The sequence below is a fragment of the Pollicipes pollicipes genome, unplaced genomic scaffold (assembly GCF_011947565.3).
Source record: "Pollicipes pollicipes isolate AB1234 unplaced genomic scaffold, Ppol_2.1 Scaffold_3087;HRSCAF=3621_pilon_pilon_pilon, whole genome shotgun sequence".
Lineage (NCBI taxonomy): Eukaryota > Metazoa > Arthropoda > Thecostraca > Pollicipedomorpha > Pollicipedidae > Pollicipes > Pollicipes pollicipes.
In genome coordinates, this window is record NW_023596225.1 from 2,708,859 (window position 1) to 2,736,833 (window position 27,975).

The following is a 27,975-nucleotide window of genomic DNA, read 5'->3' on the forward strand; positions in this document are numbered from 1 at the left end:
CAGCGCGCCGTCCTCAGTTCTGCGAGGTCCGCGCCGCCTACCCTCCGAGCTCTGGCGGACCGCCGCCACCGCCTGCCCTCTGAGCTCTGGCCGACGGCCGCCATCACCAACCCTCTGAGCTCTGGCCGACGGCCGCCACCGCTGGCCCTCTGAGCTCTGGCCGACGGCCGCCACCGCTGGCCCTCTGAGCTCTGGCGGGGCGCCGCTGGAGCGCACCGCTCTCACCCCTGCGACGTCCGCTCCACCTTCCCTCTGAGCTCTAGCGGGCGGTCGCCGCTGGCCGCCCCGCACGGGAGGACGCTGGCCTCTGAGGTCGGCCGGCCGCTTCAGTCCGAGCCGGCTGTGATCTGCGCTCCCGCGCCGCAGGTCGGTTGCTTCCGGTGCTGACTCGTCCCGGGCGCTGCGTGCCGCGCCGCCTCAGTCGTCCTCTTCGACAGGAACAGTGGCGTGGTTGTAGAGCCCCTCCGACATGAGCGACAGCGCCAGCGGGTTCCGCAGGCCCAACGACTTCTTGATCTTGGCGCGCTTGTTCTGGAACCAGATCTTGATCTGCGACTCGTTGAGGCTGAGCTCCTGGGCCAGGTCCTGGCGCCGCTTCTCGGTGAGGTAGCGGTTCTCCTGGAACTCGACCTTCAGCCGCGCCAGCTGCTCCGTGGTAAAGGCGGTGCGTGGCCTCTTCTCCTCTGGCGGCTTCCGCTTCTTGACCTTGCGGCTGCGCGGACCTGCCGGAGGAGGGCCGCCGGTCAGCGCGGCGCCGGACGGGAGGCCAGGGGTCAGGGGTGAGCTGCGGGGAGCAGGGGAAGGCACTGGTTCATACAGGGCGTGGACGAACAGGGTCATGTCCTGGTCTATCCGATGGAACAGTGTGGTGGTGCAGCCTTGGCGGGATGTACTGTAAACTGCTCGTAGGTGGAAGTGCAGCGTGGAGGCGGCAAGCGTGGGCTAGCGGACACCAGATATGTTGATGCACGCATGCACAGGTGTGTAGTAGAAGTTGTGAGTACGTCGGATATTTGATCTGTCATGCATTAACTTAAATCTCTTCTACACCATGAACACGGCTATGGGGAGGTGAGTTTTTTTTTCTCAAACCATTACTTCCTGGCATATTCGAAGTCGGTTATTTTCAATATATGAACTCATAATGCCGAAAGATCCGGAGCAGCAGGCGTTTCTTGATCATACCAAATGAAAAAAGTTTTGTTCTTAACACGAACCCAGCGTGAGTCAACTGCTGCATAACGGTGCCTTCGTTGTGGGCAGCGCTATAGTTTATGGCGTTACGGCCCATGAGGGCAAGCAGGAGTGGTAACGTTGCAGGCGACGAGGATTTTGGGGAGGTGCAAAACGTGGCCTTTTGATGAAAGGCCTCCGCGTGTTGGAGCACCGATCAGATAGAAAGGACCGTTTTGTTGGCAAAATCCTAACGAAGAGAATGATCCACGTGTGTAGTCAGCTTTGAAATAAAATGACCAGTTTGTTATCGACAATGCACACATACATGCACGGTCCCAATTTTTCTACACCCCAGAAGGCCACAGATGAGCTTGACTGAATTAACCGACGACATGTCAGTATCTTGAAACTGGCAATGACTGACTAGTGTCACGTGAACAGAAATCACCACAGCAACGGGCAGAGTCCAGCCACCAATATCTGCTCCTGGTCAGTGATGGCTGGATACCACGCCAAGTGCAGCATGTAACGGGGACAGCATCTTTTTGTAAAATTTGCCCGTGTTTCTATCACTCATTGACGCATACAAATAGCAAAACAATATCTACCATAAGCCTTATCTTGTATCCTCTTGTTCTGATAGCCCTTCAAGGTGAGACGTTCCCTTAATGGCTGTACATAGGAGAGCATGTGCTCTCTTATCGATCAGCCAGCTCTCCAGCCTCCGACTGGAACATCCAAGCCGCGTACAAGTCGCATCAAAAAGCCATCTAACTAGCTCTCCCGCACTCATTCTCCTCTCATATTGTTTATCGTTTGAAAGACGCCCGCACCGTCGTCCTCTGTTGTAAAAACCAGCAACGATTGTTTGTCGACAGTCAAGGTGGCTTTGTCGAAAAGCCTGAAGAATGACTAACGTGTGCTATTCATCGCTGAATGCAAAGTCGTCACTCTCGGTTGAGCCACTTTCTCCGGACCCTCCGGAAACACACTCTGGTCGCTGGAGGGTTAAACGACGGGACGAGAGGGGCCCGTGTCCTTTTGCGGACGGAGAGCAGGCGGGGTTGTTTAGTATTTGTGTGTGGTTTTCGCGCTGAGTGTGCGGTTTCAGTCGTTGCGCTTAGTTTTCAGGTAATTGGCGTGGTATTCGAGACATGTCCCCCCGAACTGTATCATGGATCCCGCCTTGTCCCGTGTCAGGACCGCAGCGATGCCCTGATTCCTGAACGCGACCGCGCCGCTCGGCCAATCCCAGATCTATACCCAGCCTTCTTCCCAGGTACCGTCCCGCGGACCCTCTTTTTCAGTGCTGCGCCCGGCGGTCCTCACGTCCGGCCTCGCCGGCCTGGCTCGCTGGCGGCAGCGACAGCGGGGTGACCGCGCAGACTCGCCGCGGCCGCCGTCGCACCGGTGCCGTGACCCGAGGCGGGCAGCGGCGCCGGCGCGCGGGCGCGTCCTGCCGGCCTCATCACGATCTCATCAGGTGATAGCGGCGGCGCCGCGCGGCCGGCCCGCGGTGGCGCCGGCGGCGCGCCACGAGAGCGGCGCCGCAGAAGCGCGCGCTCCGCCGCGATCTCCCGCCGCCGCGCGCGCCGGCAAATTACCCGCGCGCCGGCGCCCAGCCAATCACAGCGCCGGCTCGATCGCGGAGCAAATGGCCGGGCGGCCGGCGGCGGTAGCGGCACGGCCGCCGGCGCCGGCAGCGGCGGCTGCGTCACCGCAGACGGCGTGGCCGGGTGCCGAGCGGCGCAACGAATGGGAGGTGGTCGGAAATGCCCCATTGGTGGGCCTGATGCCCTGAGTGATCATGCTTCAGCGAGCTCAATTTCATTGAAGCTTGATCCGCAGGCGACGTTTTTGAGAACCTCATTTTCTTGGATGTTGGTGCCAGGCGCGAGGGCACATGTAGTGGGAAAGAGAGACCCTTTTGAGGCTCGGTCTCTCCATGCGTCACCAAGGGTGGTGTTAAGCTTTCACAAAACTTGGGGCATGCCCCCTTTTCCTGCGCCTACCTATCCATGGCCTTGCTTGGTGCTGTAGCCCTTTGTAAGGATGGAATGCGATGCCATAGAATCACTACATGAACTAGACTGACTGTCTCATTCGCGTTACCCCACGTCAACATCCCTCCGCTCCCAGAGTTGGCAGCGCCCCCACACACCGTTCGACTCGCCACTGCGCCCGCTCGGAGTCGGTCTCAAGCGCGTCACGCGCCCGGTGGCGCCCGTCCCGGCGCGAAGGTGTGTGGGAAGCGGCGGCCGGTCGGAGCTCGCCGCCCTCCCACGCGGCGTCACACGGCGCCCACGGCGGAAATTGGCGCGCCGGCGGCGGAAGCGGCGCGAACGATTCGTCGGCGCGCCGTGCGGCCGTGACGGCGCCGTAATCATCACCTATAAAGAATTGAGACGGCGCGGCGCGGCCGGGCGCGCGCGGCGCGCCGGCGTGGGAGCGGCCGGCCTCTCCGTCAGCGGCGGCGGCGCGAGCGTCAGCGCCGCCCGCCACCCGGCGCCGCGCACAATGCGGCCGCCGGCGCATCCATTACGGCGCCGACACCGCCGCCCGGCCCGGAATCAATTACAGTCGGACGCAACCGGCCCAACCTGCGGAAAAGCGCCGCCGCCGCGCATCGGTCAGCGCCGCCGACGGCCGCGCGTCGCGATGGCGACCGACGCTTCGGGGGGAGGGGGGGGGGGGGGGCGGAGCTGGGCCGGCTGGTGTGCTGCGGGCTGGCCGTCGGTCGTCAGGAGATTTGTGGGCATGGTTTGGCCATATTTCGCCGTCCCACGGGCGGTTGGCCACTCACGATTTTCCACATTGCGGCATTCCCGGGCGATCACCAATCGCCTGGTCGATCGAAACCACTTTCTGTTGATTTCTCGTCATGGTGCAAGGTGCTTATTACGGCGTTTGATTTGTTTTCGGCAGTTTCTCTTTTCCGTCTCCTTTATCTACCAGTTGGTGGCGTATTGGACAAGCCACTATCCACCACACATCGTCCCGCCACACAAGCACTCGACACGTCATGCCTACATTCTGACGCAACCGTTGTCGAATGGCTTTGATGGTTGATGAATGGCTAAAAATTGGTGACGAACAGCTTCTTGCAACTTCTTGTAACGTTTAGCTTACCACATGCAAACTGCTTTGGAGCTCAGTTCGCAATTTACAAATGACAAACAACGCAATTCACCTCAATGACAAGAAAATTTTGAATCCACCATATGGGCAACAGCAAAGTGCTGAAATAATCTGTTCGATAGCGTATTGATGATCCAATAATTCGGTTCAATTATCCAATGCTGTTCAAAAAATGTCAGGTGTTTACACTTTTCATGATTTGGATATTCTTTTGGCGTACTTTCGGCCCAGGTGATAAATATACCTATATTTCCTCGACGGCTAAATCTCCGGACGTGGGTTATCCCAGACCTAGCAAAGTTCCAGCGAAGTTTATCCCCGACGGAACTGCTCTGCTCAGCGGACTCTGGCAGGACCTGGCAGGATCTGGTAGGATCTGAACTTTGTCTGAACGTTTCAAAGACGCCGTCACAAGCGTTGTGAACCGAAGAACTCTGTTTCTGACATCAAACACACAAACACCGAAGTTCCACCGACTCGGACTCGCCTTACCAACTCACCCAGCGTGTCCAATATGGACAATATGTCTAACAAAGACTGAATGTCCAATGCGGGCATTTCGTGAATTCTGGCGTACGTGGATCTGCCCAATCTGGGACACGTCTCCTTACAACTAGTCAAAGTGACTCCAACACAGCTGTAGAAGACTCCATTGGACTCGAGCGCGGATCGACAGCGAGCCGAATGCCCCATAGGCTGACACCCAGACTGCATGAGCTGGAGACTGCTCCGAGCTAGCCGAGCCGGCCGGCGAGCTCGAGGACCGTCTGAGTCCGCGTCGCTCGGCGCCTCGTCCGGCTGACCCGCGGCTGACTCGGTGACCCTGTGGGACGCCTCGCCGACGGCTCGATGTGCCGCGTGGTCGCGCTGAAGCCCGCTCGATAACAGGCTGTCACTTCGGCGCCGCGCCGCGGTGGCTCTCTCTCTCGAATGAGCCGGCACCAACGGGGCGTGTTTTTACCGCCGGCCACGTGACAATCGACACAAAAGCGAGCGGCGTGACTTATAATCAACACGTCACGCCGAATGGAGGTGATAGAATGTTTGTTTTTGTGGCGTGCGCTTGCCCATCGACCGCGCCTGCCGGTCGCCCGGCCGGCTGAGCCCATTTGGCAGCGCCCTATCGGCTGTCCGATTGGCTCCGCTCGGCTCGCGAGCCTCCCGCGAGCCGAGGTGGAACAGGAACGCGGCCCGCAGAGAGACGGCTAATTTGCTCGTCTGACTGCATAGATAAAGGGAGATCGCTGCTGCCGCCTTTTTGCGGCTGATATCTTATCCCATGCGCTCGCTATGCCTTTGTTTCCGCATCCCCTGTCTTCCCCACGCTCTTTCTCTCTCCCTCTTTCTTTCTCTCTCTCCTCTCTCTCTCTCTTTCTCTCTGCTTCTTTCCCTTCCTCTCTCTCTTCTCCCTCTCTCTCTCTCTCTCTCTCTCTCTCTCCTTCCTCTCTCTCTCCCTCCTCTCTCTCTCTCCTCTTCTCTCTCTCTCCTCCTCTCTTCTCTCTCTCTCTCTCTCTCCTCCTCTCTCTCTCTCTCCTCTCTCTCTCTCTCTCTCCTCTCTCTCTCTCATCTCTCCTCTCTCTCTCTCCTCCTCTCTCTCTCTCTCTCTCTCTCTCTCTCTCTCTCCCTCCCTCTCTCCTCTCCTCTCTCTCTCTCTCTCTCTCCTCTCTCCTCCTCTCTCTCTCTCTCTCTCTCTCTCTTTCTATCTTCATCTCCGCGTTTCTGCATGCCTCTCTCTCCTCCCCTCTTTCCTTCACGCGATATTTGCCGTTTTCAGCCTCACGCTCATTGCTCCCTGCCCCGAAACAAAACAAAAATGCTCGGCGTGGAGACGGAGATTCCACTCGTCTCCCTTCCCCAGCACCAAATTAAATTCTGGAAGTAGTTTAATCTTGGCTGTTCTGTCCCCTCAGTGTTAATGTGATGTAATGACGCAGAAAACGGCCCGCCAGCTTGTTGTTAATGCTATCGCCTCGCTACAAAAGCTGACTAAATGAAACGGCAACACAGAATGGGCAAGATATACGCCGGTGGCGAAAATTGGAAAGCTTTTATAAACCAAGGACGGTATTATTTGATGCTGGACAGCGAAACTCATTGGGATGCTTATTATTAAGCGGGGGAAATAGCCTGTTGCAGAAGCGCGAGGTAGCCGGGGTGAACAGTGTTTTGGCGGCGCCATTTGCAAGCCAACAGAAACGAAGGCTTTGTAAGACACAAGTCATGCCATGAATTGTGCCAATGGCACAAAGGCAGCTCGTAATCGTAGTATCTGTACAATACCAATGAACATGCGTGCGTAGGCTAAACGTCAGAAATGCCGGGGAGGGTTTGCATAAAGCGGTCTTTTCGTCAATGATGCGATCGTTTCGCAGACCACACAGCTTCATAGAGCATTTTTGAAATCACGCCGTTGTGCACTCATAACTAAAAGGAAAATATATGTTTTTTACCCAAAATGTTTTGCGGTTTTGTCAAAACTGAAAATTTTGTTGGCATGGTGGGGCTCTTACGCTGCCACTGGCAGAAGCTTGCAATCGGCCGGCTTAGCTGACACTTATAAAGCCTCACTACAGCACGTTTATCGGGTCGTGGCTGCTAGCATGCCAGATAATCCGAACTTGTGTTGAATGTGATTTACGCAGCACCTTGTGGGGCTTCGCTCTACGCTGGCAGGATTAACCCAAACTGACGATAATTGTGAAAAATTGCTGGGCATTACGCTGAGCGTTAAGTTGAAGACTTGAGGCCAGAAGCGTCGGATAATATGGCTTAAGGCCATGTGTAATTTATGGGAGCTTTTGCAGATGCAAGTAATTTATTAGCTATGTCAAGCATATATTTCCTGAGGAAGACATTAGTTGTAGACAAGTGCCACTGCAAAACCTCCGGCGTTTTTTCATCTGACATTAACCAGTCAAATGTGTTATCCCATCCCACCAATCATCGAACCAAAACAGACAAGATAGTGTTGCAACGATTGGCTCTGGGTGCAGCACGACGGGGCTGATGCGGTCTCCGCCGCGTTCAGCCTCTGCTCTGAGTCGGATCGGGAGCTGTGGGCAAGAGAAGAACGAAGGACAAAATTCGCCCCTGATCCGATCTATTTGTCATTGCATCTGACAAAAACTAGAGCCTGCCTTCGTCCACTAACAGTGATTCATCCGTCGAAGACTTCTGACTGCGCGTCTGGTCCCATCGGCATTTGCCTCGCCTCCGCCGCCAGACCCGCACGCTCTAGCCTGGACCAGATCCGGACCATGCCGCGCGGCCTCCCTGGGAGCGTGCGGTCACGTGACCGGTCCCTCAGCGCGCCGCCGCGCCCCGCGCCGAGCTCTCGCCGCCGGAGCGCCGGCCGACGGCGGCTGCGGTCCGGGCGCCCGACAGGGACGACGGCCGCCGGCACCGGCCGCAACCCGCCGCCTCGCGGTGCGGCGCGATATCTCACACGCGTCCGGTTGGCGATTGACAGCGCCGCGAGCGCACGTGATGCGCCTGACGATGCCGCCCGGCTTTGTACCGGACCAGCGTCGAGCGCGGCGCTTTTGTCGCCGGAGCGGCGGCGAATGCGGTGCGGCTAGCCGGCTGACGGCGCCGGCGGCCGGGCGAGGTGTGGGACGAGCCGCGCCCGGCGCCGCCACCAGCGCGTGGGGACGCGACCGCCCAGCCAGCCCGCTCATCTGACCAGCCCGCTTTTCAGAAGCCGCGTCGTAAAGGCTAATCCCGCTCGTAAAGACCGGCCGTAATGATATAATTCGGCAGTGGCGCCGCCGGTGACGACCGAGCCGACAAGCAGCCGGTTATAAAATACGGCCGCCAATAGTGCCATTAAGAGCCGAATGATGTAAACCGTCCACCGTAAATGACATTTCGGCTTCTGGTATTGGTGCCGGCGGCCAAGTCCTGCATACGCTGTAAATCAATCGGCGACATCTGGTCTTGTGGGGCCATGCGGGCTGTGAGTTGCGGTGAGGATCGCCACACGGACATGGCCTGCAGCCATAGGTGTGGACCCACAAAAACGTGCAGCAGCTTTGTTGGCGAGCCCATCAGGGACGCCCTGCGACGCCCGTGCGAAGCGCCCGCTGCACCGCGGAGTGCGCCGCTACCACGCCGTCAGCAGTGTCAGGCGGTATTATGTGAACAGCGGGAACGGACTGACCCACCCCGTGCCGGCCTCTTGGCAGGCGTGGGCCGGTGGCCAGTGCGGAAATGAAGCAAGGCGCTCTCTGGCAGAGGCGCCGCCGCAGAGTTGGAGTTGAAGGGAGCAAGATTTTCCATGCGCCTTCTAGCCTGCACAGTATCGCATTCAAGAGCGAGGCATCGGAGCACATGCCCTGTTATCAAATTGTTATCATATCCATGCAACAATTGTCGACCATTAAAAACTTCAGCATAGGGGTCTTATGATTATCCAGCTAAGGGCCCCACTGCCCCAAAACAGGCATTTTCCAGAAACGTGTCTTCTGATGCATATGAGATATTTTAGTCCAGGACAAGATCCATCCCATCCACAAAGGGCCTCCAAATCTAGCAAAGAGCCTCGCTATAAAAAAGAGCATTTTGAACCGCAACCACGGCCGTCTGGTACATGGTAGGGGCCTCCTGTTCCAGAAAAGGGGCCCCTGAACATAGCGGATGCCTCCTAACCCAGAGTAGGGGTCTCCTAGTTAGTAACGGGAGCTCGCGTGCTAGAAAAGGGGCTTCCCTGGCAAAAAATGCGGCCTCCTGATCTAGGAAATAGGTTACCCCGTTCAAAAAGGTGGTCTCATGATCTAGAAAACGGGTCACTTGTAGTTGAAAAGGATCTTCTGAGCCCGACTTATTACTCTCTTGCTCCATTATGGGTCCTCCTTGATCTGAACTTTAGTAATCTGTGGGTGGCTACAAAGTCTTTTGTTTGGTCATACGGGCCTTCCAAAAATTTTGGGGCGAAAAAGCACTTTTTCCTTTCCCTCCCTCGCTCGCTGCGACGTCTCTGCTGTCTGGCAATTTGGGGAAAGCTCACAGACTACAAGTTCTCACAACCATAGAAAAGCTCCCGAAATGATATCTGTCGAGGTAAAGCTACAAATGCCCAGCTAATATCCATTCCCAAGATTGCCCGCTACGGGTCGCGGCCAGCGGACACAGCGTCCTGCCTCACCAGCGCGCCGACAGCACCCGCCCCCAGCACGCGGCACCGGCGGCGTGCGGCCGCCGTGCTCGGCCGGCCCGGCGGCCATCGGCGGCCATCGGCGGCCAGCTGGAGCGGTCCGGAGCGGCGGCGCGCCCCGGCCGCGGCGCCCGCGGCGTGCGGCCGCCGTGCACGGCCGGCCCGGCGGCCATCGGCGGCCAGCTGGCGCGGTCCGGAGCGGCGGCGCCGGCCGGACGCCCGCACCAATGGCCGACCGCCGGCCGCACGTTGACAGCGCTATCAATTATTGTCTATAGCCTGATTATTCTATCATTTTTATGTAGCAGCGGACCACCGGCGTCGCGGCGAGTTTTTCCAGCGTCGCAGCTTCAGATAAGGCCTATCAGATGCCGATGAGAAATGGCCCGATGTCGTGATAAGCGGGCTCCATGTGTTTGTCGCTCTTTTATCGGAGCCGAATTGGAATTCAAAGGACCGGTCAGCCGACAGAATCCGGCGCATAATTGTGGCTGCCGCTGGGTTGTCGGGTTCGGGGAGCTGCAGCCGTGCAACAGGGGCCGGGCACGGGCTGAGCCGTTCAGTGGCGCCTCGTGGAGCGGGTGCTGACGGGCAACAGGGGCCAGGCGCGGGCTGAGCCGTTCAGTGGCGTCTCGTGGAGCGAGCGCTGACAGGCAACAGGGGCCAGGCGCGGGCTGAGCCGCTCAGTGGCGCCTCGTGGAGCGGGTGCTGACGGGCAACAGGGGCCAGGCGGGGACTGAGCCGTTCAGTGGCGCCTCGTGGAGCGGGTTCTGACGGGCAGCAGGGGCCAGGCGCGGGCTGAGCCGTTCAGTGGCGCCTCGTGGAGCGCGTGCGTGCTGGCGGGCAACAGGAGGCGCTGCGGCGCCAAATCGGGGGTGTTCCGCCGTGCGGGAGGCGTGAGCTGGCAGCCGTCGCCTGACGGCCTCCTTGTGACCGCAGATGGTCAAGATCCGCGCGTGCCCGCCGACGCAGACGTCGGCGGGACTTGGAACCACGATTTGCTGCAGTGACAACGAGTCTCGAGACCAATGATCGCAGTCTAGAAGTGGGCTGAGCCAAACCGGAGATGGAGATGAACAGAACCGTCGCCTGGTGGTGACGAGGGACGTGTACGTGTAGATGAGCCCGACGGGGATGAGGGGACGGGTCGACTGATGTAGTGCTGCGGTAATCGTGACAGGCAGGTGTTGGGAGGGTGCTGCTCTCTCGCTGCCGTGATTAAGAGCACGATTGATCGCCGGGCTGCGGTAGTTTGCTCGGGCTTTACGAGCGGTGAGGAAGTTCGCCAGATGTTGTACCTCCGCTGCCGTCCAGCTGGCGACACGTGCACCCTGTACCACTTTGTTCGACCACACGCAGCGTGCAGCCTGGGACACGAACACGCTTGATGGACCCTACATCTCTCAAATCCCATTTAATTAGGAGCAACTCATTAAGACCCGTTTACGAACACAAACAAAATGCCTTTTGAACTCTGATGTTAATGAACAAGCCTGTACCGCTAACCCAATTACATGGAAGATCACGCAAACGGACAGCGGACCTGTGGTTTATCTCCACATTGATGGTTGTAAGCCGCCCGTCGGGTTCGGTAACAAGCCGTCGGCGCCCACACGAGCTCACAACAACGACTCACCGCTCCGAGGCTCGTCATTCCGCATGCGCGCGATAAGTGATAAGCTCCAAATAATGCAGCGGTCGGCTCTTTAATGCAATTAAAGCGACAAGCGCGTTATTACAGGCTCCGGGGAGGTGACAGGGCTCAGAGCGAAGCGCCAGGCCTCACACAGCTGTTGGACCGACCCAGCCCGTCTCGGAGGGTAACCCATCAAGACGAAACTTGAGCTGTAAGCACAATTATCGCCAGGATATTTGCATTCTCCGAGGTAGGTTTATGTTTGCAGATTCGCCTCGCAGCCTGCTGCCGTGCCTTAGCAGCTACTGTTGCAGTTCAAACGCTGCAAACACGGCCTTGGGTTTGCGTGATTGCGAATAAGTTTCGCTTGGTCTCAGCCAGCAGCAATATTATAACTCTGAATTTACTCTGGTACAATCAAGCTACTGCTCAAAGAAACCCAGAGCACATTTAGAGCCAACAGCTAATAGGAAGCAAAATTCTACGCAGACAAATAAGGACATGCTTTGGTAGGGTACCAACAGCGAATGCGCGGATAGCGTCAGCGACGTTCGTCGACGTGTAGACTCAAGACACCAAGATCATGTTTCTTGTTCCCCGAAGGTCGTCCGCTTTGCATACTGGGCCAGACACGGTACCGTTACCATGTCCTCAGCAAAAAGCTGCTCTCGATAAGGACCACACACGTGGCTTGTGAAAAGCACATTTACCTTGTTACAGGAGCCCGGGAGCAGGAGCGCCACCTGTGAGCGGTGGTGTTGAACATGGATGGCGGCAGGCTGCTGTGGATAATGACAGCGAAATAGAAAGAGAAACAGCTGCCCCTTTCCAATCCTCCACTACATTCCACCCCTGCCCAACTCTGACGACATCGAACCTAACATCACATCGTGCGACAAAATAAAAATGAAGCCTCCTCTGCTCAGAGTTGCAGGGGGTACGCGCTGCTGTTGTTCTGGGGCAGCTGGAAGCGGCCCGCGCCGCCGGGCTCATACCTCGTAGGTGGGAGGCTCGTGACAGCGCTCAGCCCGTCAGCAGGCTTGTGCCTCGTGGGTGGGAGGCTCGTGCCAGCGCTCAGCCCGTCAGCGGGCTCGTGCCTCGTAGGTGGGAAGCTCGTGACAGCGCTCAGCCCGTCAGCAGGCTCGTGCCTCGTGGGTGGGAGGCTCGTGCCAGTGCTCAGCCCGTCAGCGGGCTCGTGCCAGCGCTCAGCCCGTCAGCAGGCTCGGGCCTCGTGGGTGGGAGGCTCGTGCCAGCGCTCAGCCCGTCAGCAGGCTCGGGCCTCGTGGGTGGGAGGCTCGTGCCAGCGCTCAGCCCGTCAGCAGGCTCGGGCCTCGTGGGTGGGAGGCTCGTGCCAGCGCTCAGCCCGTCAGTGGGCGCACCGAATCGGATCAGACTGTCAAACGGTTCTCGACGCTGCATAATGCGCTCGGATAGTCCGAATCATGCAGTCAGCGGTGCAGCAGACAACTCGATCAAGGCAGCAATCTCGGCGATGCTCTCGCCCTGTCAGAGAGCTCTGCTTTTATTAGCAAAGATATCAGGCGTGTTGCACATGCAACCAGTGTAGACCAATCTCTGACGACAGTGATTGCGTTGCACCACCGTCACTGCCTTGCAATGGGTGCTTTCTTGTTTATCAGTTTTGAACACAACTTACAGAAGGCCTTGATCTAGACATTGAAATGCACTCGCATCTTCTCGGTACACCTGCCAATTTCCTATGCGTTTGTGCCGTTGCAAAGTTGCATAGAGGGACGTTGGGACTCAGCATGTGCCTTTCCATGCACATGCTAAGGTCGCTCTACACTACTGCCTCCTTTCCCTCCAGACTGGCCTTGTTCTTCCTTGGAAGCAGGGGAATCTTCCTGCTTGCGTCTGATTCCTGAGAATGAAATCAAATATCCATCCAGTCCCAACAGTGCTCTTCAACATCCACCCACCAGCCCCAGAAGACCTGATTCGTCCCCTCGGACGTGGCACCTTCCCCGCGGCCAGTCATCGGCCTGCACTTCCAGCGCGGCGCGACGGCCGAAGCGATAGCCGAGGCGACAGCCGGAGCGACAGCCGGAGCGACAGTCGCGCGCGGGGCGCGGCTTCAGCACGTGAGCTGCCGTCGGCGGACCGGTTGAGCGGCGTCGCCGGTGGTCGACACTCGTTAATCCGGCGCCCGCCGCGGCCGTATTGTTATCGGCACCCATTCGTTACGATCGGTATAAATTTGCATTCGATCGGCGGTGCTGCGGCTGGCGGCGCCGCGCAAATGATCGGGCGAGCAGCCGGTGGCGGCGCCGTGCAAATGATCGGGCGAGCAGCCGGTGGCGGCGCCGCCGGACCGGGCGGTGGCCGCGCGTCCTCAGACACCTCGCCCACCGGTCACCGTCGCTTGCAGCGGTCACACGTGGCACCGCCGGCTCGTCTGCTGAACAGAATAGCAGCGGGCTTTTGGGACGCCCTCCCCATCATGTAAAATTTCAGCGGTAGTCCTATGGTGATGCCTGAAAAGCACGGCTTCAAAAATACAGAGTTGCCTTTGCCCTCCCTGCTGCCCTGGCCACACTTGCCGCGTGACATCCGTGCTCATTGGTGTCGGGCTGTGACGCACGGGTTGGAGGGCAGCCCCACTGCCCTGTTTCCAGACCCCAGCTGAGTGGAGCCCTGAGCTCGCACGGCTTCGTCCCCGCTCCCCACACGAGCGGAGGTGTACGCCTCGGCCAACGGTCAAACTTTGCGATCTGGCTCCGTTACATTTTGTTTATTGCCTTAAGTTCCGTATATCGCCATGTTGACCACAAATGTAACGCTGTGTCGCCATCTTGTCAATTTTTGAAGTCTTCTATCGCCATTTTACTGATAACCGAGGCCTGCTCTTCCTCATCTGTCGCTATTTATGAGTTACAGGAGTCGGAGGCCTGTAATGCCATCACTGCCCGCCGTCTGGCCGCCTGAAACGTTCGTTTTTCGTTCGGTCCTTTCCGTTTTGTTTCTATTTTGCCCTCCGCGCATTTTCCGAGGCCGTTCTCCACCGGACCCTCCTGGTCACCTGAGAACTCAGGCTTCCGTTTAATTATTACCATCCTTCCAATTGGCGGGACCCCTAACCTGACCTAGCAGCGGCTAAATGAGACCTACTCATGACTTAAGCTCTACATTCTGCCACAGTTGCCATGTTTTCCACCCTGATGCAGTTTACCACGGCCCCTGGAGCTCACGGTCAGCGTCTCTTCCCGGCTGTTGACCTGACCTGCGTTCGTCCCGGTGGGAGGTGCCAGCACCGCGTCGGAGCGTGGGAGTGTCCGACTGAACATCCCTCACCACTCCGGGCCGGCCTCCATCTTCGCCGCCCGATCGACCGGAGCATCGATTAATATTTTCGCCGTTGCTGACGACATTTAAATCTGGGCCTCTGATAGATGAGGGCCGGGCTGTTTTCTTTGTTTCCGTCATTAATCACCTTCACGGTCCATTTTCTTTCGTGCCCCCTCCCCGCGCCTCGTCTGGTGTTCGCAGGCGGGCTGCAAATGAGATATCAGGTCATAAATTAATTTTTCATCATGGCCGTTTGGCACCTCGGGGAATTTATTACTGTACCCGGCCTCTGGCAGCCGTGAGAACAGATCACGTGACTGTGACGTGTTCATGCCCAGGATGAAGTTGGGAAATTGAAAATCCGCCCTTGATGGATGCGCCGACACGAGGCGTGACCGGAAAGGATGCCGCCGTCGCCATGGCAACAGGTAATTCGGCCGGCGCTGATTCGTTCCGCCGTTGTTGACGGGCCGAAATTCATTATGACGGCCGGTGCACGCATTCCGCCTGCGGAGCGGCACGGCTGGCTGGGAGCTGGCCCGCCGGTGGCGCCGTCTCGCGGCGGCCGGTCGCGCCGCGCCGTTCCCAGCCGCCGCCCCGCAGGCCGCATGGCCGACCGCCCGGCCACCGGCTCGCCTTGTCCTCGAGCGCTCCCGCCACCAGATACCATCGTTCGGTAGCCGGCTCGCGGATTTTTTCCGATCGCAGCGCGATTGTACGAGGCCGCGTTGTTTAACAAAGGGTTGGCCTGTAGATAGGCTGCTAATTGATGGTATTAGGGCATTTTTGTGTCGGCGTATGCCAAGTTTGCATACAGGTTAGCAGAGGTAATAACTCAATTGCCTTGAATCCGGAGTTGGACATAAAGGAAAGGTCTGCAGCACTGCTAACGACATCGAGTACAGAAACAAGCATTGCCCTTCTCCACAAAAAATTGTCTCCGTTTGCAATTGTTTGCAGGGAATGGCAGCATTCGCCTAAAGCCATCTCCACACAAACTTGCTACCAGCCGAGTTTTGAGTGTCGTATCTGGTTGAGTGATGGGATTACTAGTTCGTTTCTTTTGAGAGCAAGGACCTGAAATGGCCATCTCGGGATCGGGGAGTGGTTTTGGATGTTGTGAAAAATGTGACACGGTGATATTACGATATGCCACTCTAATTGCTCCGACGCAACAAACGCTCCTCCACCTGCCGTGACGCACGACTGTGGCTCTCAGCCAAGCGGCAAGGCATCACCGCTGGCTGGCAAACGGCTTCCTTTCACATGCGCCCAGCCAGCCACGAAGAGACAGCTGATTCGCGAACGAAGCAAAACAAATATTACAAATTGGTAAACAAAACCTTGATCAAGCAGTTGATCAATGAACAAGCATTCACAACATTACGGTGATCTTTGCATGCCTTGTACAAAATTGCACGCTGACTGAGCTCAATCTAAAACCGAGAGCTTCAGGTAAGATGGGCTATCTTTCCTTACTTTGCACACTTTACAGGAAAGAAGTATGATGCATTCTGGTAAAAAACAAGGCTGCCATGAATGGCTTGAATGGCTGCCATGGAGATAATACAATGCTTTAAGCGGAAGCCCACGCCAAGCCACAAGTAAGAACACTTCACGCCTGGGATCAATCCGATATCAATAATACAAGAACACTCCACGACTGGTATCAATGTACCGTCCGGATTGTACCGGATCAGAAAATCCATCAGCACATGGATTAGGACCGGACCAGATGTTCAAATTTGCCATTTTCATTCCTTCCAAGGTAAATGAAACGTCTAATCATCTACTAAGCTATTCCATCATCATAAACTCCTATTACCCCTGATCTTCCCGGCAACACCATTAAACCCTATGAAGTGTCATTGCATTTCATTTTTGAGAAGCTAGGCAAGAGTATGTTTTGTTGGTAGAGAGCACACCACAAAGTTTTAAAATCCTAACTGATGTCTGAAATTTAAAGAAGAAAGCTCCGAGCAACGCCACAGTTTCTGATTACCTAGACGGTCAGCCAAACACCAGCTTCAAATTAATTATGTTGCTTCAACTGATCCATATTCAGGTATCTGGTACAAACAAAGTTACATCCTCATCATAATTGTCTTCACCCCGCTCCGCTCAGCAAAATATATGTGTCTCAAAGAAAGAGCGCGTTATCCTCTACAACCATGGATCAAAGGCATCTTTATCAGCCATAAGTGTGTTGCTTGCTGTCAGTTAAGCCTTCTCTGTCTCTAGTAAAAACTTTTGCATTGGATAGGGGTGCTCATTAATGTATGTCCTATCTATTATGCTCACATCGCACAGGTTGGACACCAACCATAGATTTGCATACCCTGTGATTGTTCTGTAATGATTCTGAATATTTAGTGTATTTTACAAATAAAATAAGGAAATTAACCTGGGTGAATGTGCCACCAAAAACCGTCCAGTCATACCTCACTTAAAAATTTGGCAAGATTTGGAGCAGTTTGCGCGATCGCTAGAGCCCTTGGCAAGTGGCTAGCATATATATGAGATGTCAAAGCACCAGTGGTCATGACAGATGTCGGTTGATAAGTGAAGTGTACCTGACCTTCGTACCACGTTTTGCAAACGCGAGAGGATTTTGTATTTGTGTCTGTCGCACTCGCGTGGCGCGAGAGACGTATCATATCTTGATTTAAACTGTGCGCCCTCTGACGAAGTATTTATGGTACTTAGCGTGCTGAAGACAACAAAAAAAAAATGCAAACGGACGTCGCATTATCACTGTTTTAAAAAAGCTTAAGTGTGTAAGTGTGACTTCATGCAGCTGTGCGATGCACGATTACAAATCAAAGGGATTTTTCGACATAAGCAAGGAAGGAAGATCTGGTAGGCATATGGTATTTTGGCATTGGGGCTCAAAAATAGCTCAACTGTCCCCTTCTCCTGGATGAAGCAGGTGGCAGCGCAGGTACCTACCAGCGGACAGCCGCGCGGCTCCTGACGCGGCAGGTGCTCTAGCAGGAAAGGGTGGTCGTGGTTGACGCTGTTTCACCAGTTGGTGTCTCCGAGAACAGATGCAAACATGAATGGTCTCATATGGGGTGAGATCGTCGGTTTATTTATTCAGAGAGCGTATATAAGGTGTATTCAGAGGGTGTATGGTCCTACCCTTGTGAGCTGCGTACCGCTAACACTGTCGGGTAGCACGCGGAGATATGCTCCACCTAACCTGTAGTCTGAAATTATTAGGTAAGGTGTTCAAACCTTTAGGTTAGTGAAACCAGAAACGATTTTCGCCCCTGCAGTGCTGGGGTGCTTGTGAGTTATTGACCATGATGATTGTGCTGTTATTGATAATGTGATGAGCTTTGTCTGTTCTGACGTTTCTGCAAAATTGTATTCCCACCAGGTAACAAGTTGTGTTAAGTATCTTGGCACCAACTGGTTCACAGCAACTTCTTGCACATTTTGTGTGATGAAAACACATGAATAACTTTAAAACTTAAAGTTCAAGTTTAAGTTCAAGTTTAAACTCTACTTTAAGTTTATATTCCACAAATGAGACAAATTTACTGTTAACATTTTAAAAAGTATTGGATCTGGAAGCAGATTGGCACGGATTCATTTGAAAACACATTCTGATAAGTCGAACACGACCGGATTGGATTGGGAAATCCTGGAAAAACGGATTGGCGGGCGGATTGGATCCGGACTAGGCGGACTGGACTGGACCGGAACCTGAAAATTCAATCCGTGGAGTGCTCTGCCACATCCGCTGATGACATCCCGTCCCAGACCACCTGTGCTAATGGCATCCCACCCTAGGCCACCTCAGCCCACCCTAGCCCACCCCAGGCCACCTCAGCTATGCCCGGTGAGCTGAGCATCTCCACCGGCGCGGCTAAACTGGCGCGGCGCGGCGATTACGACGCGGATGCCATTACGGTTCAGCTGGCGGCGGCAGAAAGTGCGCCCACCTGCGCCGCGATCGGCGCCGACAGCACGCCCGCCGCAATTGTCTTATTGTGTGCTCAGAAAACAGCAATCTGTTTGGACAAGCGGGGCCCGTGTCGCGACCGTCGAGCCTTTCAGGCCGGCTAATCTTTTGTGCGCGATCTTGTTGGGCCGCCGCGGGGGAGCCGCGTCCGCATCACACGTCAAAGGCGCCCAGCCGCCGCTTTGACCTGTCCCGACCATTTCTCGTGCCGACGCAGATGCGGAATGATGTTTTCATAGGACGCCGCCGCTCGGCGGCTGACCCCGGCAGCGCGAGGACGCAGGCGACAGCCCGTGCTGGCGACGCTGGAAGGCCACCGCGCTCTGGCCAGCGTCGCGTCCTAGCTCAATCCAAATTCAATGACGCTCCAATTGTGACACCGTTTTGACAACGTTTATAAGCTGGTAATACTATTCGCCGGGTCGCTTCAGTGCTGGTAGCACTTGCGAATGGGGAAGTGGTTGAAATGGACAGATAGGTGAAAGCTGTCGGAATTCGAACGCTAGTAGCGTAACAGCACTGACAAACGTTTGAATTCTGAGAACTCCCCGGCTCTGGTCACAGGCGGCCGCTGGTGACGCTCGGCCACTGCTAATCCTCGAACGATGGCGATGCTCGGGCGCTGACGTTGTTCAAACACTGCTATCGCTCAGACGATGTCAGCGCTCGTCAAGACCCGCACGCGAGTGACACCGGCCGGGTCGCGGCGCGGGAGCTCAAGGCGTCTTCCTGGCGACGCCGGTCGGGCTGCGGAGCCACCGGCACGGCGCGGTGCTCTCGAGCCAGCGACAAAGCCACCGCTCTCATGGCGCTGACGCAGGGAATTGGCTCGTTTAATGGCAGACGCACCTCATTATTCCACGGACGAATATGCAGAATTTCTTCATTTTGTCGGTCGTAAATCCGCAAACGTTGACATTTACGTAGGGTCGTAAATTGTCTGCAGCTGATTTATTAAAATTCTTGGACATGGCCTGTATGCAAACCTGTCTGGGCCCCTCGATACGATGCTGTAGGTGATGCATAAAGTGGATGTTTGATTGGTCTTTACTGTCACAGCACTGATACCGCACCCAGCGACAGACCGTGAACTGCGATCGCTGTACGCACGGCGTAAATAGCGGAGCCATCACACAGCCCCGGCCCGGACCGCGGCCGCCGCCGCTCGTCGCCAGCGGCGCCCGAAATGAGACAGCGCCAGCGCGGCGGCAGGGCTCGGTCGCCTGCCGCCGGACTCAATGGCGCCGCCTCCGCCGCATTAGCGCTGCCACGCCAGATGGATGAAGCTTATGCCGCGTCTATTACGTTGTCAGTGCTGCACGGCGAATATTGCCCGCACGCTGTGTCGCGTAATAAGTTTTGCTGGTCGCCGACAGCGACGAGACAAGTGTTTTAGGGGCGGACGGAGGCACGCGAAATTGTGGCGCCGGTACGGTCGTGCGCCGTGCGGCTCGAAGGTGGGGTAGCGAGGGGGGACATTCGCGGGGTAATGAGATTCCTGGCGCCAGATTTTGCAGCAGCTGAGGTGTTCGTTATATGAAGCGTTTGAATGCTTCAATTCTGACGGCGGGCAAGGTTAAGAACGTGATTATATGTTTTAAGGGTCGTATGAAGTGGCAGAGCGTGGCCTTATGGTTCGCGGTTTATGGCCTTATAAATGCAGCATTTCAGTGCTCAGCAATGATTTAATCAGCTCGCTAATCTCATTATCACATTAACATGCCTTAAGCTCATCCGGGACTCACACAACAGCTGCGGAATATAGCGTACAGAAGTTTGAGAAGGCCAAATGGGCCCTTCCCCCCAGTCTTGGCAGCATCGACTCATTTCAGAAATGCGCATTCGCTTGACATCAGGTTGTCGCAGAGCTCCGCGGCTGTAGAATATGTTGCACAATGGTTAGATGGTGACGGCTGTTAAGCCGTGGAAAAACAATGACCTGTTCGGCGGAGAAGGCGTGAAGACAGGCACGATGATTGGAAGAAGAAATACCACGAGCCCCGGTATCATATTCCGTTATCAGCATGGTGGCTGAAGAGGGGTAGCACGTGGACACGTCGCAGTCTCATTAATTTTCATCTTTCAACGTGGCAGTCTCTATCTCGACTTTTACACACAGGGGAGACTAGCGCTTTAGAAGTCATGGTTATTCCTATAAGTCAAGCGATTTAAATGATGTTTATAAAAATAATGTTTCAGACTGATGTTTTCACTCGGGGAATCGATTTCAATGGGTGGCGCTTGGGTGGTGAAGGACAGCGATTCAAGAGCAGCTGTTTCCATCGCATGTTGAGGCTTTCGACTTTTGGTCGCATTGTTGCTTTACACACGTGTAAACGATGGGCGTTGTGCAGAGCAGGGGAGGTTTTATTTGAAAGCAAATGAAACGTTGCAAAAAACCAAAGCCCGCTCCAAAAGCTACGCAACTTTTCAAACCAAACAGTTTGCCTGAAAATGGTGCGCCGAATTTCGCAATGATTACAATACAGGCAATTCAAGCTGATAAAAGGTGCACTTGTGATATGAATGCGTAGGGTGGAGAGAAAATATCACGAGTCAATATCTACATGCGGCCATTACGTTGCAAATATGTCAGCTTTAAAGAGCTTGAAGAAAGTTTACATCATTGTGAGATGGATCTCACACTGTATGTCCAGTGTGTACTACAAGACGTATTGTACGCCGTTACATTTCTTTAGAGATCGTCCCGGGGCATGTACCGAGCTTACAACTTTTCCTGACTGAGCTAACATACATGAGCCTGAGTACATGACTTTTTCTGGTATGGTATGATTTATCAGAACGAAACTGACTGGCTGAATTAGTATATTTCTTCGTTCACCATAAAAGTGACTCCTTTCTGGTCGCGGCAAGACAGGAGTTGAGTGTTTATATTCGCTTTGGGATTCAGATTTTCAGGCAGGCTGTTCCGCTATGAAACTGAACAAATCGGAGCAATGCCGAACAATACTGAACAGAACAAGCAGGACAATTTCCATTTTTGTGCTGGAATATCCGGACCTTTTAGCAATCTCTGAGGCATGAGCCCTCGCCCTGGCAGGGTGAACGGGGTCGATGCACACCCTCCCCCCCTCCCGTAAGGTTTTTTGGGATATCTCTCCGGCGTGTTGAGCAATCGCCACAACTTTTCAGCAGCCTCTGGGTCATCCAGTGTGTGTGGTTTTGCACCAAAACGTGTCTCTAGCATTTCCCATTTCTGGGTGACGACAGATATTTAGGAACACGACACGGCAATCCACGGCCGGCACGGGCAGCTGGCAGCAAGCGGCTTTTAGAAACTAAAAAACAACAGGGGTCCAAATCACCACAGTACAATTTGTTCTGTATTAGACTCAAACGCAGCGTCAACGGTCGGTCAACGGTCAATTGCCATATTTTATTTTTCTCGAAACGCACGTCAACCTTGTCTGTTGGCTGCGGCATTGGCTTTTAGAGACATACTGCAGGCATCTCAGCAAACAGGTTTAATATTGAAATACATCTGCAAGATTTCCGAGCATCCAAATACTGAACTCGGCATTGGAACACCCTCACACGGCAATTCGGTTAAATTTCTCAATGCTCTCAACCCGAATGTCCAGCTTGAGGCAACACGCATTCTCTAGTTTGCGTGTTTGCTAGACTTAAAGTTAGTTGCATGCAGGGGTGTTGATCTGTATTCTTTGTTGGGGCCCTGATCTGCCTCAGCATTGAGTTGGGCATCACAATGTTTGCTTGGGCCCAGGGGTGTACGCGAGACTTCACAATGGGAGGGGAACCAACCAAAATTTCACTGAAAACCGAGCATGGCACGCCGCAGGCACACGGAATGTCTTGCGCATTTTAAGACGATTTCACATTTTATCTAGCTGCCAACATTTGTTCACGTTACTTAAATGAATGCCATTAGTTTGGTAAGCACTCCGGGGGTCACCAAGTGCGTACGCCCCTGCTTGGAGCTCAATATTTTAGGCTGGGATATTATACCAATGTAAAAAGCCAAAATCAAACAAAACCTATTGCTTTGGGCATAATTTACTGGCACCAAATACCATGCTGCTCAAATAAAGAACAGTTTAATGAATGATACATAATCTAAAAAAGCAATTGCTGTTCTTCAAAATAAAGCGGTTTTGAATCTGTTGAAAAACACACCTTTTGGGGAGATTTCATCGTCGGGTCATCACACCACTTCATCTACAAAATTGACGCAACTGGTTAAATGCTATGCCGTTTCCACGGCTGCAGTGTCGAAGGCACAGAGACTATTACAACTTAAACTTGTTTGGTACTGAAATGTTAATTACGAGATGCATTTTTTCGGAACGCCGCCAGTAATTCATTTGTTTCGTAACTTCTTTAGTTTGTGACAATATTTCCCTACCTTTCCTCAACGGGTATAATCACGAGAGCAGGCAAAAACGAGCCATCGCTTCAGACAAAGCACCATAGTGTAGGTATTGCACATAGAGACAGCATTTTAGAAAGGGCACTGTCACCAGTACAACAAGCTCTACAGCGTTTGCGAAGCTCCTGAAGGTAGGCAGACGCATGCCCGGGTATCGCTCGAAACCTGTACCTCCACCTTGTCCGGAAACAAGTCATCCGATTCATGAATCATTCGTTTCAGCTATCCATGAACTGCCGTTTGCCATCGCAGCGTACCAGACCACGGCCGGATCGTGGCAGCCCTGCCGCGGCTGTGCTCCCGCACCTGGGAGGTGCAGTCCGCTGCTGAGTCAGCCTCTCCAGCACCTCCACCCGCAGTTCTCAGTAGCTCCACCTGCGGTACTCAGCACCTCTAGCTGCAGTCTTCAACACCTCCACCTGTAATCCTCAGCACCTCCAGCTGCAATCCCCAGCACCTCCAGCTGTAATCCTCAGCACTTCCAGCTGCCGTCCTCAGCACCTCCAGCTGCAGTTCTCAGCACCTGCAGTTGCAATCCTCAGCACCTGCAGTTACAATCCCCAGCACCTCCAGCTGCAATCCTAAGCACCTTCACGTGCAGTACTGAGCACCTCCTGCAGTCTTCAGCACCTCCACCTGCGGTCCTCAGTGCCTTCAGCTTCAGTCCTCAGCACCTCCTCTGGCAGCCCTCAGCACCTCCACCCACAGTCCTCAGAACCTCCAGCCGGTGTGGCCGGGCGGTGACGTGATGATCAGGACGACATCCCGGCCACGGTCAGAGGCAGGCTGGCGGCGAGCAGAACCAGCAGACTCTGCACGGTGTCCACGGACCACGACGTCAGCGTATTTCTCAGCTCACTTTAACGAGACTATTACTTTGGGACGTATGTTACCCTTTGTTTCAGCCGTCGAGAGGCTCGGCGCGGTGAATTGTTGGGCTGTGGTAAATTCTCCGCATACCACAAATCACCGTTTGGCCACGCCTGTTTTTGTTTGCATTGTTAGGATGAAGAATTGAGGGAGGAATCACGCACTGAAGTTGGACTCTGTCCTGGTCTCACCATTCCTCCGAGGCGAATGAATGAACTGTGGGTAATTCAGCATGATATTGCGATATTCAACCCCTGTGTCACGCTCTCGGGTTTCATATGACGCCATTCATTTCCAAACGCTGTGTGCCACACCATTCCGAACAAAGCTTCAATAATTTTACCCTCGTATATCTCCTCAGAATCTAATAATTCAAACACGAGCTGATCCTATTAACCCGGATGCTAATTAAGCGCTGGAGCCATTTGCAGGCTCGATAGCCTGTCCGTAATGTTTTTTTTCGAAAGTGGCAGGCACCAAATTGAAATCGAGCCCAATATTTAAGCTGGTAATTCCACTCGGCGGGTTTTAAACAGCGGTATTGGGAGATCGAACGCGCTCAGACCGAAGGGGAAGTCAGGAACGCTCGTGGGTTGAGGGAGCTCAGAGGAAGGGAGCTCAGAGGGAGGGAGCTCAACTCACCAGTAGAGACAGCAACAAGTCACCAGTAGAGACAGCAACGCGGCGCCAGATGCGCACCAGAGTAACCCAGATTCTTGAGGAATACAAAACTACAAGGATGGTTTTAATTACCGCCAAGCAATGCGAGCTATGGCTAGCTGGAAAACAAAAGGCCTCATTTGCAGGCGGAGCGAAGCACAGGAGAAGGCAAATTGTGCATTGTGGCGTTTAATTGCTTCGAAGGGTAACTTATCAGAGGTCATAAAAGTGCGGAGGTAATTTACGAGCCTGGCCTATCTGTGTGCGTTATACGTTAATTACGGCCAAATTTGCGCCCGTCTCTAAGTCCTAATGTTACGTGTTCTGGACACGAAAGTACGACAGTTGGTATCCGGGAGTATGGGGATGTGCTGCCCTGTTTCTCACCCTGATGAGCTCTGCCCTCTTCAGACGAGATCACTTAATTACAGACCGGCGGGCAGATGAGTGTGACTGTCGCTACAGCTGCATGCGCTGCACGAATATATTTGCTGGCTCTTTCTCTTGTTATCTCTGCATGACTTGCGCTGGTGACTGAAAGCCTTTCAGCTGGGTGTCGTCGGGACCGCGGGCAAAATTTATTCTGCATGTGTGGGGAGTCAAAACTAGCCATGTTTAACTTTTCAAACTAAGACGACTAGCCTTATTGCATACCCCCCCCCCCCCCCCCCCCACCTACCGGAAGGTTTTGCTTGATTTCATAATGAAATCCAAGGTTCGATCAGTCTTTCCCGCAAAGCCTTTTCGAGTTCGTTTGCAACGACAGAGGAAGATCTCCGTGGTTGCAGGGTGTCTGTGACCTCCTCACCAAACGGCGGAGGCTCAGCGCGCGGCAGCTCTGAGCTGGGTGGTCCATGAACCCCGAGAGCCACAAGAGGACGAAACGCTTGCACAAGAACAGAACGGTGTAAACACATGGGATGGTCAGGAGCAGGCACATGCAACTTCGGTGTGGGCTTTTGATAAGTGCATAGGGCACTACCATAATTTCGAAGTGCCCGCCCGTGCACCTACTCGGCCCCGGGTGGACTGCCTCCGCCCTCCAAAACCGCTAACTGTACACGACGCTGCCACAAAAAAAACTAAAGTCAGAGTGGCTCTGGCGTGGGCGTGGCGTGAGCTCTGCCTGTGGCTCTGGCGCAGCGCGGCGTGAGCTCTGCCTGTAGCTTTGGCGTGAGCGCGGCGTGAGCTCTGCCTGTGGCTCTGGCGCGAACGTGGCGTGAGCTCTGCCTGTGGCTTTAGCGTGAACGTGGCGTGAGCTCTGTCTGTGGCTTTGGCGTTAGCGCGGCGTGAGCTCTGCCTGTGGCTCTGGCGTGAGCGTGGCGTGAGCTATGCCTGTGGCTCTGGCGTGAGCGTGGCATGAGCTCTGCCTGTAGCTCTGGCGTGAGCGTGGCGTGAGCTCTGTCTGTGGCTTTGGCGTGAGCGCGGCGTGAGCTCTGCCGTTGTCGGCTGCCGCGCTGGGGCTGCTGGCCCGGCTGTGGTGGGCCAGGGATGGCCGGCGCAGCGCTGGCGTGAGTCCGATGGCATCATTGTGGCGCTGGCCGCCCTGGGAGCGGCCCTGTTAAGGCGCTGGCGAACTGGGAGGCAATCATCTGGGCCACATTATCGCTGGATGGCGGTGCCGTCATTCTGAACCGTTAGCCAGATTCGCGGTCGCTGCTGGGCGAGCAATGACAGGAAATCCTGCTTCGCACCGGGGTGCCTCGCGCTTTAGATTGTGCAATATCGGCACGTAAGGCGCGGCGAGCGCGCATCTCCACCCCCGCTGGATCCTGGAGAGGTCAGGCGGCTTGACATTACGAGGAGGCCGTCACACTGGACTCCATCGGTACTAACGCACCGGACTCCGCTGGCTAACCTAAACAAGAACTGTCTGCTCGCTTGTTGCATTCGTCTGAGGGCAACCGTACAGCTATGGTGGAGTATTACTATTAAGTAATAGTCCGCCTGAATACTCATGTCTGTGTCTTGTGATACCTAGCATCCAGAGTCGTTTCGGTATAACCATTCTCCCAGCGGCAGGAATGGAGCGTCAAAAAGAGAAACTGCTCCCCATTAAAATGTAAATGGGGCTCTCGGTTCCGATTAGCAGCCATGACGGCAATTTTCGTTGCCCAGACCACTAATGATCCGGAACCTGACGTGCGCCACACGGACGCAGTGTGAACTCTTATCTCCATGACGACCTGCTGGTGTCATCGGACGACGCGCAGTGTGCGCCAATGAAACGGCTGCCGGCCTGCGTGCTCACGTGGCCGTCATCATTGGCCTCTGCAGTAATGTGGCCATCACATCCCTGCTCTAACGACTGAGCTGTCTGCCAGAGGCTCCCGTTCGGGGCTGTAACGGCTCCTGACGCGACACCATGCCGTACTCGGGCGCGCAGGATCGATGCCGATGACGACACAACATTCTCTGGTGCTCCGCCAGCCAGAGACGGACCCAGCCCGCCCGCGGACAGCGCGGCGGCCCGGCCGACCCGGCCGACACGTCCCTCCGTCGTCAGCGACGACCCCAGAGCACATCCGCACCTGTTGAGCGTCGGTGCCACCGCCGCCGATGGACGGAACCGCACCAAGCGAGGGACGAGCGGGGGAGGGCGGCCCGGCAGTGTCGGCGGACAAGTGAAGGCGCAGAAGGACGAAGGGCGAGTCCAGACAATGTATGCGTTATAGAGGCGGAGCAAGGCAGACGTGGTGAACATGCGAGAGCTCGGTGAAAGGTCCGTTGTGACGATGGTGATCAAGCTAGGCGTTGATTGCCCGCGTTACCGACAGTTCACTTTCGGGGAGACCGGCCTTTTACACACAGCTGTTGCGAATGCGGCCCATGTCGGACTGCACTGTGAAATGTGACTGATGCAGAGCTCGAATATCATTATATAGGTCGACGGGGGCGAAAACTGGCTGCATGACAGCATCTCGGTAAGAGCGGCGCGGCTGGCTGGCAATGCTGGCGGTATGGTCAACACTAAAATGGGAGTAGGATCCGGGGCTTTGATTCCACGGCAGTCGACACGCTGCCGATCCTAACGCCTTAGCACCACCCGGTACCGGGCTCGGGTCATCACGCCGAACGCTCTGGACAGCGGCAGCCCTCTGGGGAACACCTCGGCCGGGGGGGGAGGGGGGGGGGAGGGCGCAGGGGAGAAGGCGGGGGAGGGCGGGGTGGGGGACGCTCTCACCTGACGACGGCCGGTCCGAGTAGCGCGTGCAGTAGACCCAGGCGGGCCAGCGGTTGTCACCCTGCGGCTCGACGGCCGGCGATGCGGCCGGCTTGGCTCGAGGGCTGGCGCTGCTTCCCCGGCGCAGGTCCACCGGCTCGGCACGCTCGTGCCCCGCCGCCGCCGCCGCCGCCGCCGCCGCCGCTGCCGCCGCCGCCGCCTGGAAGGCGCGCAGCTGCGCCAGGCCCGGCGCCAGGCTGAAGTCGGGCCGCAGTATGTTCTCAATGGAGAAGCTGAGCCGCGAGTTGAGCAGCGGCTGCTGGTGAGCTGGCGGCGGCCGCGGCGGGCTGGGGCTGCGCTGGCCGGCCGACGCCGGCTGCACGGCCGTGCAAGGCTTCCGCCGGTCCAGCGGCGGCGCGCGCGCCTCCAGCAGCTTGGCGTGGTTCTCGACAATGCGCTGGATGCTGGCCAGGATGCTGAGGCTGGTGTCGGCCGG

At 55.5% G+C, this 27,975-nt stretch overlaps 1 protein-coding gene across 1 annotated transcript; it reads right to left on the reverse strand.

The window, feature by feature from the left end:
- Positions 1-138: 138 nt before the first annotated feature.
- LOC119114936 (homeobox protein engrailed-1-B) lies at positions 139-27,975 on the reverse strand (the record flags this gene model as incomplete). Its single annotated transcript, XM_037238992.1, has 2 exons — positions 139-722; positions 27,501-27,975. Coding segments are annotated over 2 exons (780 nt in total), but the record flags the coding sequence as incomplete, so codon positions are not given.